General features: G+C 40.3%; 1 protein-coding gene across 2 annotated transcripts; it reads left to right on the forward strand.

Annotated features, from left to right (window-relative positions):
* The first annotated feature begins 2,818 nt into the window (after positions 1-2,818).
* Positions 2,819-11,249, forward strand: LOC120559447 (putative beta-lactamase-like 1). Of its 2 annotated transcripts, XM_039801127.1 has the most exons (7): positions 2,819-3,016; positions 3,171-3,311; positions 6,152-6,255; positions 6,336-6,493; positions 6,897-7,117; positions 9,447-9,552; positions 9,733-11,249. In XM_039801127.1, exons 2-7 carry the CDS (start codon positions 3,206-3,208, stop codon positions 10,718-10,720), a joined length of 1,683 nt encoding a protein of 560 aa, XP_039657061.1. In that variant the 5' UTR covers positions 2,819-3,016; positions 3,171-3,205; the 3' UTR covers positions 10,721-11,249. The 2 variants fall into 2 exon arrangements, with proteins under 2 accessions (XP_039657061.1, XP_039657062.1); XM_039801128.1 differs by lacking the exon at positions 2,819-3,016 and having other exon boundaries at positions 3,221-3,311; positions 6,115-6,255.
* Positions 11,250-12,333: the final 1,084 nt, after the last annotated feature.

Consider the following 12,333-nt stretch of genomic DNA (forward strand, 5'->3'; position numbering starts at 1 on the left):
ACTCAGTGCTTTCTTCCGGCAACAACGGACCATGGGAGATTCCAAGTCATAGTTCAGCTCACGTAGCACAGCGTTCGTTTTCCCAAGATGGTGCCTGCCTGTATACGTGAAAAGTACAGTCTTTATAAACTATCTTTTTAATAAACTGTCTGTACACTTACATGTTCTCAATGCTTCGTTTTACATGTAGGGACCCTCATCATGCTACCGTGGAAGTGTGGTGCTATGTTGAACCTTGTTAGTGGTATAGAAATAGTGATTTCTTTTTACTTTACCCGTGCCCCAATGACTAGCGTTATAACTGTCGACTCGGTACACATGTGTTATTAACCCCTAGGTTTTATTATTAGAATACAGTTTACAGCACCTTTTTTTTCAAATGTTCTTGGAGATTTAAAGAGTGGAATTTAGTCCTTTTTCTCTGCACACGCCCATCAGACCTGTGCTCCATCATATCTGGTATACTTGCTTTCCACATGACCTCATGTACGGTGGCCGGGAAGTGCAATGCAACATTACAAAGAATGAAACACTTTTACATTTTGGAAAACAAATTTACATTTTGGAAAACAAATTTACATTTTGGAAAACAAAATAACATTTTAGAAAACAAATTTACATTTTGGAAAACAAATTTACATTTTGGAAAACAAAATAACATTTTAGAAAAACAAATATACACAAAAAAAATTTACATTTTGGAAAACAAAATAACATTTTAGAAAACAAATTTACATTTTGGAAAACAAAATAACATTTTGGAAAACAAAATAACATTTTAGAAAACAAATTTACATTTTGGAAAACAAAATAACATTTTTCGAAACAAATTTACATTTTAGAAAACAAATTTACATTTTGGAAAACAAAATAACATTTTCGAAAACAAATTTACATTTTAGAAAACAAATTTACATTTTGGAAAACAAAATAACATTTTAGAAAACAAATTTACATTTTGGAAAACAAATTTACATTTTGGAAAACAAAATAACATTTTAGAAAACAAATTTACATTTTGGAAAACAAATTTACATTTTGGAAAACAAAATAACATTTTAGAAAACAAATTTACATTTTGGAAAACAAAATAACATTTTGGAAAACAAAATAACATTTTAGAAAACAAATTTACATTTTGGAAAACAAAATAACATTTTCGAAAACAAATTTACATTTTAGAAAACAAATTTACATTTTGGAAAACAAAATAACATTTTAGAAAAAAAATTTACATTTTCGGAAACAAATTAACAAGATGCAAAACACTTTTACCAGTCCCGAAACAAATTTACAAATGACAGATTCTTCACGGAAAGGGAATGTACCACATACCGGAAGTGATGAGGTTTTGTATACATGTCGCCTTGACTACGGCAGTTATGGATCGAATGCGTCAATAGAGCCGCCATCTTGGAACAGGGGAGGCACTCCCTTATATACTGTCTATGGGCCGTCCTTAATGCATCAACGCGTCAATGTAGGCAAAGGTCTAACGGAAATAAAATCACTATAAATCGTCAAAATCTCATGCGATGTTCTAGTTTTTTTAAACAAAAGACAAAGAGACTAATTAATGTGTTAATACAAAGAATATTTATTATAATCAGTTCACAGATATGAGGCAAACGGAAACTTCACCCTTCTGAACTAAGAGGTTCTGCTTCAAAGTGAAGTTTAAACAGACTGAAATGTCCAGGCTCACTCCCCACTAATGATTCATTTATTTCTGCATGTATTTATTTTTTTGCGACTTTAAGTCGTGTTTCGTCGTCCACAGTCCGAGTCCCGCCAGACTCCCTTTAGGAAACCTGTGATTTAAACTTCAGCAGGCTGTGACAGTCCGCTCCGTTCAGTCCTGGATCTGATTCTCCCGGGCTTCCCTTCCCTCCAGCGGGCCCAGCAATACGGCCTGGGTCTCCAGCTGCGTGGTGTCGTTTTGGCTCCCAGGAATGGGCAGTGAGCTCCAGGTCCTGCAGCTGCAGACGGACTCAGCTGCCCCCCTGCTGTAGCTTCGATCCGTCGATACGTTCCCTGTTTTTCCAATGTTTCCGTCAGGTCCGCGTCATATAAAAACTCCAAACACCGACCACACGTAAAGTCGCCATAAACTTCATTCACGCCATATACTCACTCACAACAACACAAATTGACTGCGCTCACCAACAACACCTCATCACTTCCGGTATGTGGTACATTCCCTTTCCGTGAAGAATCTGTCATTTGTAAATTTGTTTCGGGACTGGTAAAAGTGTTTTGCATCTTGTTAATTTGTTTTCTAAAATGTAAATTTGTTTTCGAAAATGTAAATTTGTTTTCGAAAATGTTATTTTGTTTTCCAAAATGTAAATTTGTTTTCTAAAACGTAAATTTGTTTTCGAAAATGTTATTTTGTTTTCCAAAATGTAAATTTGTTTTCTAAAACGTAAATTTGTTTTCGAAAATGTTATTTTGTTTTCCAAAATGTAAATTTGTTTTCTAAAATGTTATTTTGTATTCCAAAATGTAAATTTGTTTTCCAAAATGTAAATTTGTTTTCCAAAATGTAAAAGTGTTTCATTCTTTGTAATGTTGCATTGCACTTCCCGGCCACCGTACTCATGATCTCCCCCGTCTTTCTCATATGGAGATGAATTGCATCCAGCAGTGGATGAGTGATGCATGTGTGGAATTAACCCTGCAGGATGTGAGATGATTTGATTGTTGAGACTGAGTGCTTAGTAGGTGTCCTCCTTACATTTGGCATTGCAGCTGAATCTCCAAGCAGATTATGATGTCATGGCAGAGTGGGAACAGAATCAGCCCTTCATCTGGAGCCTGGGATCACAGTCAGGATTAAGTGCATGTAGGTAATGGTCTGTAGCCAGTGACTGCTCAGAAGCAGTAGAAGTGAGTCTATGCAGTCCTACTGGCTTCTCCCCTGTGGACCTCGCTGGAAATGAAACTGTGGATATTTGCAGAAGTTGAAGAATGACCCAAAGATAAGAGATATCTGAGGCTTGTTTTACCTCCTTTGGTAAGCTAAATGATCTGTCTTGCTGCTGCTGTTTGTGAAAGCATTTTAAAGAAATGTATTATCTTTCTGGCAAACTAAACTTGCCAGCAGAAAAAGATAGTCTTTGTCAAATGAAAAACATTGTGTTTTACTAACGTTAACATACAATTTCTAGACTGTGTCTACTGCCCATAGCACCCAGTAGCCAAGATGAAGGTGAAATGGACCATGCTGGGCATGGTTGTCTTCTTTCTGCTCTCCTTGGTCATGACCTTCTGCTTCATATGGCAGTATAGGATGCCAAAGCTGAAGACAGGTGAGGTTTATCAAGCCAACATAGATTTACATCCTCAGAACACACACACACACACACACACACACACACACACACAAGAACACACACACACACACACACATAGAATTTTCCAACCTGGAACTACTTTTGGAACTGGCCTTCAGCCTCGTTGGTGTAATTGCTCATTTGCGGGAGCTGCAGCAGGATTACACAGAGCTGCAAATAGCAGGATTAGCATTGGTGTTAAAGCAGACTCTAGAGACAGGAGGAGGGGCACAGGGGGAGCGCAGCAGGCTTTCAGTCAGGGACTTCACTTATGTGTATTAATGAACTACACAATATGATTGGTTTACAGCTAGTGTTTACTGCTGGCTTATGGTATTAGCACCTTCATTGTAATATGTCTGTTCTTACAGATATTTTACAGACTACAGAATGCTGTCCTAATATAAGACTATAGTATATAATGCCCTGTATAAGTAATAATGTAATAATGTATTAAATACCAGTAAGAGGTCTAGCAGAGTTTGCCACCCATCAAACTGGATAGCTGTTCAGCTGACTCTTTGAATCATGCTCGTCATTTACTGTTCCTTAAAGGAGCAGTACAAATATATCTATCCAAGAAATACTCCTTTGCAAAATGTTTAAGTTGTGAGCATTATAAACAAAATGTATTGAACTTCCATTGTCTTGAGGTTGAGGCAGAAGTTAGAGACAGATCTATCAGAACCTCGACGAACTATCTGCACACAGAGACACACTACCAATACTTTTTTCTTGCACAATTCCAGTGAACCATCCCTTAAACATGCATCTATATTATGTGAAGATGTGTCATGCACTTGCTCGTTGTGTGTCTGCTTTTGTCTTAAAGGACAAATCCGGCGCAAATTGAACCTAGTAACACATTTGTACCGAGTCAACCATTTTCTGGGATATGTTTTCATGCTAATCGAATGTGACCAGTTTGAAACAGTCACGAAACAGTCACGATCAATTGAACGATGAACGCAGTGCTTGAGCTATGTTACTGGTTACTGGTATGCACGGTGTTTGTTGTTCAACTGATCGTGACTGTTTTCTCAAGATGGCGCCTGCCTGTATATGCAAACGGTACAGTCTTTATAAATTATCTTTTTAATAAACTGTCTGTACACTTAAAAATTCTCAATGCTTTGGTTTACATGTAAGGACCCTCATTATAATACCATGGAAGTGTGTTGCAAATGCTGTTGCAACAACTAGTAACGTTATAAAAACTACAACACCACACCGGATTTAGCTAGACCGGAAACAAAACAGGCACGCTGCACACACTGGTTTGGGCTTGCGAGCCGGCCAAAGAGTAGTAGGCTAACGTTACTTTTTGAGTGGATGGCGAGTGTGAGATGCCAAAATGGATGCCAATAAGATTCTGAATGGAAAGTTTACTTTTAAAAAGTTGTCGAGGGGGACAGTAGTTTCACGCATATGCAGCCTGTACTCCACGGAGAAAGCAGCCACACTGGAACTGCTGCAAAGTGCAAACGCTGTCTCATTAACCGGTGATCACTGTAATCAAAATTATTTAGGAGTTACTGCACTTTGACTATGACTATTGACTATTGACTATGTATATCAGCATACCGTTTTAGGACTGTGTTGTTTGTATAGTTTTTTGGACCGTTTTTGTCATTTGGGACATTGTCCACCCCCTTTTCTGTCCAGGAGAATTGTTACATTCCTTATTAGAAAAATGTGAAAGTTACAAATGTCCTGCTGTGGCATCTGGTTTTGGACCATTTTGTTTGTACTGTATAAGCAAAGTGTTAGTGTTACATCTCAGTTAGGTTAGGTACTTGGAGGAATTGTGCAATAATGACAGATTCACACATTTTTCTTTTGTTTACAGTAAATAAATAATAAACAATTACAAATCTTAAAGTCAAGTTCATAAAGTAACTTTCTTTGCATTCATTTGATTCCCAAATAAAGATACACTGGTAAAATTTGCTTTCCATTGTTAATATGTACTTAAAAACAGTTCTGAAATGCAAAATAATACAATTTTATTCATGTGATAAAACATGCAATTAATCGTGATTAACTTTAGAAATTGTGCGATTAATCGCGATTTTAAAAAATGAATCTTTTGACAGACATACTTTTTACTTTACCAGTGCCCCGACAACTAGCGTTATAAGCTAATTAGCAGTTTGCGCTAAAACTGGTCACATTTGATTAGCATGAAAACATATCCCAGAGAACGGTCAACTCGGTACACATGTGTTATTAACCCCTAGGTTCATTTTGCAACGGATTTCTTTAACCTTGGCATTTTTTTTTTTTTACATAGAACTATTGCATTGACCACTCACATGAGGGACAAATGAGCAGAGCATTTCCAGGGGAATGTAATTGATTCATGAAGAAAGGATAACCAAACAAGAGTGCTCTAATGCTAGCAAGGAAATATCAAGATTTAAGTTAGCAATATTTAATGCTAAGGTTTAATGCATGTACAATAAACAGCATTGGAATTATTGGAAAGTATGGTTTATCACTTTTGACTGAGCTAGACTGGCTGTTCCCCCTCCCCCTGCTTCCTGTCTTTGTGCTAAACTTGGTTAAACGGTCCTGGAACAGGCTAAATCTGACTGTAGGATTGACAACAAACAGCTGAGTTTTTTTTTAAATGATCAATATCTTTGTACATGTTTAGTTAGGACACATTTGACCTTTTCTTCAAAGCCCTGCAACATCAAGTTCAAACTGTTCTCCTGTCGTCCCTGGGACCTGCCAGAACACTCTTACTGTGCATCTTTGCTTATATCCACAACAGTGACAGCTAGATAAGTGCTGTCAACATGTTTCTACAGAAGTGGTTGTAAAAGAAGCGAGAGCAGAGGAGATGTGCCCTCTCTTTCCAGAGCCTGTGCCCCTCAAACATCCCATCACATCGCTGAGGGTGGCCTTAGAAAAGGTGAATATCTTATTCAAACGTTTTATCATGTGGACATTCTTGAAATAGTTAGTTAGTCTCACTGAAGTTTCTCCTGACAGATAGATATACTCCTGAGGTCGAGCATTCACAGCACCAAGCTGCCAGCCATGTCAGCCATCGTGGTTTTAAATGACTCGGTTCTGTGGAATGGAAACTTTGGCAAGAAAAACGCAAGTGACCCCTCCTCATCTACACCCAACGAGTACACAGTGTACAGGTGAGATTTACAGTCAACAGGTGTGGAAGAGAGGAAATTATGACAGAGATACGACTAAAGGGTGCTTTGCTGTAATGCCAAACACATAGTTATTAATATCAGTCCTAAAAGCTGCGCAGCCGCTCCATTATTATAGCACCTCCATTAGAACAATAATCATTAGCACATGATGTAACCTGCTGTCTAATTCTTCTGCTGGATTGTTTTCTGATCTGAGGCTTAGAGTAGGATTAGACCTTCATCATATGATCAATGAGACTGAACCACTCAATAAATGAAGTGCTTAAATCTGATCTGTGCAGATGGGCAGTACTGGGAATGCCATGTATTATTAAAGCAGGATACATTTATTTAATCAATTGGAATATGCATGTGTGCATCGCTTTAATCACTGTGATGGCAGAATTGCGAGCCTGTCTAAGATCTTCCCCACACTGATGCTGTACAAGCTGTGGGAGGACGGCCTGGTGGACTCTCTGGACGACCCACTGGAGAAGTACGCAGACAACTTCACCATTAAGGACCCGCTGTGGAAGAGTAGGGGACCAGCGTCCTCGTCAATCAGGACCTTTGGCCACCGCACTCCTGGACTCACCCTGCGCAGGATGGCCAGCCAGCTCTCTGGTAAACACATTGGGATTGGGTTTTACGTTTTTTAATGATATAGCAACCATCTTTGATTTATCTACATTAGAGGAACAAACATCAAAGGCCTGGTTCCAGACCTCTGAATCAACAGCACACCAGCTCTGATTTGTTCAGTGATTACAATAGGTCTAGTGTTCCCCCAGTGGAGAACCAATCGTCAACCAATCAGAGCTTGGCAGGCGGGATTATCAGAATGGTAATGTCATTTACAATATAGTTACCAAGCAACCTTACTACATTCATGAAAAATAGCAATAGAAAAATGGTCTTTGATTTATAATTTAATGTATACTATTTGTTTACAATTACAATTTACACTCTGTTGTTAGCCTACACACAGGCCTGAAATACACACACATATATGCTCAGGTCCTATACACACACTAATGGAGAGATGTCAGAGTGAGTGGGCTTCGACTGCTGAACAGACACCCTGAACGGTTGGGGGGAACCTTGGCAGTGCCCAGGAGGTGAACTGGCATCTCTCCAGCTACTAGTCCACACTCCGTACTTCGGTCTGTATGGGGACTTGAACCTGCGACCCTCCGGTTCCCAACCTGACTCCCTACGGACTGAGCTACTGTCACCCCAATCTCAATGTGAATAAATGAACAAATGGGGATAACAGATGGCGTGGCAATTTTGTAATCCCACTCTGACAACGAGGAAGAAGACAAAATCTCTTACATTATTGTCTGTTCAGAGCATGGTACACAAGACAAAGATTAGTTTGTAATATGCACACCAATGTGATGCAGCTCTCTGTCCCTCTGTCAGGGTTGTTTCTTTCATTTGGTGCATTGCATGACTTTGTTCTTAAGACAAGAGTCTAACCAGCCAGAGGTGAGAACTGTCTGATGACATCCAGGTGGGTAACCACGCCTTAGCATATGCAGTCAGGCCAAGATTCATTCAGTCAAAGGTTATATTGTAAAGAAATCAACATGATTAAACAACAAGAAAGTTTAACCTGATTACATCCATCTGGTCAAATGCAATTTCATTACAGCATGATCGAAAACAAATTCCCCCACAACAGAGCAGACTGTATTATGTGATTTATGATAAGGACATGTCTCTACCAACCACTGGGCACTTTAGCTAACCTGGGCTCACATGAACAGAGAGAGGAGCTATATTTACAATGAGCTGTGTCCAGACATAGAGTTAATCAGCTCAGAATGACAAGAAAGGATTAGCAGAGGTGGAGGCCCTGCTGAGGGTACAAATCTATCTGGCTCACTTATTACAATTCATCCTGAAAGAAACATGATTGTATTCAACAAAATTCGTGGCAATCCATCCTATAGGTGTTCATTTCATTCCGAAACAAAAGAAAATTACCCTCATAATGGCGCAAAGGAAATTTCAGGGGATCATTGTCCAGGAACCATGAATGTCTGTACAAAAAAGCGTTGGTCTGCCAATCAGCAGGTCAGCGGTCAGATCCCTGGCCCCTGCAGTTTACATGTCTGAGTATCCTTGGGCAAGATACTGAACCCAAAATTGGCCGTTTCATCTGTGCTTCAAAACACTTTGAGTGGTAGCTAAGATTAGAAAAGCGCTAAATAAATGCAGTCCATTTACCATTGTGCTGACAAATTAAAAGTCAGAGTAATAAAATGATTAGGATACATCTTGAATGAATAGCATTTGTCTTGACCAAAGAGATCAACTAACCGACTGATTGCCATCCTAGCCATGAAAGCTTCCAGTAGATTTACCCGAAACCCGTTTCTTTAAAACAATGTTGAGTCAGTAGATTTAAATTCATACCTGTTGAACAAAAACAGTATTTGGCCTATATAACCATACAACATGCTGGTGATCTATTTACTGCATTAAAGTACTGACAGAACAGCATCTCTAGCACTGTGCATACACAGTGGGACTCTCCAGGATGTATCTGTAGTTCTGTAATATAAACCTGACAATTAGCATAAGCTCTTCATCACCTAGTTTATTGAAAGCCTAAAAGTACTTCTGCATGTTTAAATGCATGCACTGTTCTAATACATAGTAACTGAATAATGGATAGGCACAGTTTTAAAGCTTCACCACCAGGGGGAGCTGCAGCACCCCCTGGTGGTGAAGCTTTAAAACTGCGATGACAATAAAATGATAGCTTATATCTCTGGTTGTTGTTATAAAGAAACAAATAGTCTGTAACTTTTTAGAATTTGTCACATACTGTCAGAAAAGAAAGATTTTGCAGTCTGTTACTTTGTGGCACTTAGGCCTTTTTTTTGCGGTTTATGAACGCTTAATCTAATTTACTCACTAGGGGTTTCCAATATTTTCACAGGGTTACCCAGAAGATTACGGTCAACTAATCTCCTTTGGAGTGGAGACACAGAGGCAGCCCTTCATTTGTTGCAGGATGATGTCCTCGTGGCCGATCCAGGCACCAAGTAAGACTCTGTTTCCTTCCTGTTTTGCTCTATTTTTTACTGTGGTGACTTCGGACCTTCTGTGCATTTCTATGATCTGAAAGGAAATGGGAGGTAGGAGATTGATGTATTAGTATCTATGGTATTTTATCTAAGGTAACTTAACAAATATCGGTGACATTACAATGTCTTTTTCCTCAGATGCCACTACAGCAATGTTGCTTTTTCCTTATTGGCCAACATCTTGGGCCAGAAGGTGACTGGCTCAGACTTTGAGAGCTGGGTGTCAGACAACGTTCTGGAGCGGCTCAGCATGAAGAACACTGGTTTCAACCTAACTCCAGCCATTCAGAGGCAGATGGCTGTGGGTGTGTACAGCAACGGCCAGCCAGCTCCTCTCTATAACCTCGGCTGGTACCGACCTGCAGGCCAGATGTATTCCACAACAGCGGACATGGCCAAGCTGATGATGGCTCTTTTGGGCACAAATCGAGGGACCCTGCTCCGCCAAGACACCCTGAACACCATGCTGACTCCGGTCTTCCGATGCCACAGTGGCTACTTTGCCAACTCCACCGGCACACCATGGGAGATCAACGAGCAGTTTGGCTATGATGTGGTGAGGAAGGACGGCGACCTGGACGGTTATGCGGCCACCCTCTCCCTGGTGCCACGGCTTAAACTGGGACTGGTGGTCTTGATGGCTGGGGTTCGGCCTGCAAACCAGAACCTTGTGAGCCAGGCCTACAGCTATCTCATCCCTGCACTGGAGAAGGCTTTCAGGGACGCTCGACAAACTCTCAGACCACCGCCCAACCCAGCTCCATATGTGGGCTTTTTCACTTACAGGAATATGACTTTCTATGAGGTCAAGGTGGACTCAGACGGGGTGCTGGTCATGCAGCAATTTGGACCACAGGTGGACACAACTGTGCCGTCCAAGTACCGAACTCTTCGGCTGGATTACCTGCAGGACAGGGTGTTCAGGGTGGTGTTTGACAGCCCGTACCCTTGCAAGCTTAAGGTTAACAGCGCCTCTGTCTCCCTGGAGGCACAGGACAGACAGCTCTTCAACTTTTACCTTTTCAACAACAAAGGTGTGTCGCCAGGGTTTGATTCCCCAGGACTCAACACTTACAAGGTAACCAGGCTAGCTGGCAGACCCCACTTCATAAAGACAGGAATCTAACTCCGAACTCGTTTGGCCCTGTAACTGGGGGTTATGTCGGGGACAAATGCAGTGGGGAAACACGTGGCAGTTTTCAACTATTCAATCAGCTGGTCAGTGGTCATAGAATGCTCTTTTGCCTGAGTGCAATGTGATTTATCTGAACTGTACTATTTATTTCATTTTTGCGGTTTAAAATTATTATATATATATAATTACCAATTATATCATTTAGTCTTAGTCTCAAATCTCCATATGAATCTTTGAACTACCACAAGTGAAGCAAAACTGATGTCAGTAAAGTAAAAATGTTTCCTCAGATGTTTGGTGTAATAATGGACAATGTGGCAGTATTCCTCTTCAGCCTTTAAGTGCCTACAGCGTGAGCTAGGAAGAGGAACACACGGCTGATTAAAATGTCAAGTGGTCAAGTTTTCCAAGATTTAAATCCACCAGGGAGGCATATCAACATGCTATGAGCACAACATAGTTACAAGATAATGTGCTAAATGTTGTGGGCATTTTCTGTAATAAAGTGAATTCAAAGAAAGCAATTATCTTTCTGAGTTTTATTACTCGTATGCAAACGGGCACAAGGCAAAAGACTGTGGAAATAAAGTTTCAGTCAACCTTTATAGATAGAGTAGTGACACAACTCAAATAAAAACTGTTAAAAAATTGCACCTGGCTGTCTTCTAATTTATCTCTGTGAGAGTGAATAGATGCACATAAGGAGGAGATCCGGCACAGCCAGATCACACTTCCACATTGTATAGTATAGACACTAGCAGTAAATACAAAAAAAATGTTTTACCAGGTGAAATATACACGTTTTGCCAGGACAATTTCCCCTCATCTGTGAAAAACAGTCAGGTGAATGTTTTTTGAGGTTGCTGTTTTAATACTCATTTCGGCCACAAGGGGCTGAAGTGCACCACTATCACATGTTCTAAATAGGACCAAAAGCATGTTATCTTCCAAGGTGAGTTTTATTTCTCCATCAGGGCTCGACAGTAACAGTTGCCCGGTTGCCCTTGGCAACCAGACTGAGTCAACTGGCAACCGTTTCATGGCCTCTGGTTGCCCCGCTTTCCACACAGTCGCGTTTGCCGTGAAAAGATACAGACAACGCAATTTTCTGTTCACGTTAAAATTGCTAATATGGCACCGGATGAAATAGCAACGGGATTTCCTCACTACGGTGCCACTTAAATGCCTGTGCTGCTCTCTGATGCTCCGAAACCCACGTTAGAGGCAACAGACTCATCGCTGCATGCAACACTAGTAAACACTAACACGTTACACCTGGTAACGTCAGCTAGTAAGTGGATTAAACACGGTTTAAATGCTGACAGCTTAACGGTGTAAAAGTGTGACTGTATTTCACTGCAGAGGATTCCAACAGCAGGACGTAACAGTCTGCCGCTAAAGCTATGAGCTAAAAGACACAAACTAGCACTATGGTCACTGCTGTTGTTGGAGAACCAACAGAGATCTCTCTCTCTCTCTCTCTCTCTCTCTCTCTCTCTCTCTCTCTCTCTCTCTCTGCTTAAACATAAAATTAGTTTCTGAAAAGCACTAGAACTCTAATTAGAAATAACTGTCAGGTACAATACCAATCCTATTTGTAAACA

The sequence above is a fragment of the Perca fluviatilis genome, chromosome 5 (genome assembly GCF_010015445.1).
Source record: "Perca fluviatilis chromosome 5, GENO_Pfluv_1.0, whole genome shotgun sequence".
NCBI lineage: Eukaryota > Metazoa > Chordata > Actinopteri > Perciformes > Percidae > Perca > Perca fluviatilis.

Excerpts from the sequence above, each read along its gene's own strand:
- LOC120559447 (XM_039801127.1), top strand. The coding sequence starts at position 3,206 with ATGAAGGTGAAATGGACCATGCTGGGCATGGTTGTCTTCTTTCTGCTC. Across the intron at positions 3,312-6,151 it reads GATGCCAAAGCTGAAGACAG|AAGTGGTTGTAAAAGAAGCG; the intron begins GTGAGGTTTATC and ends ATGTTTCTACAG. Across the intron at positions 7,118-9,446 it reads GATGGCCAGCCAGCTCTCTG|GGTTACCCAGAAGATTACGG; the intron begins GTAAACACATTG and ends ATATTTTCACAG.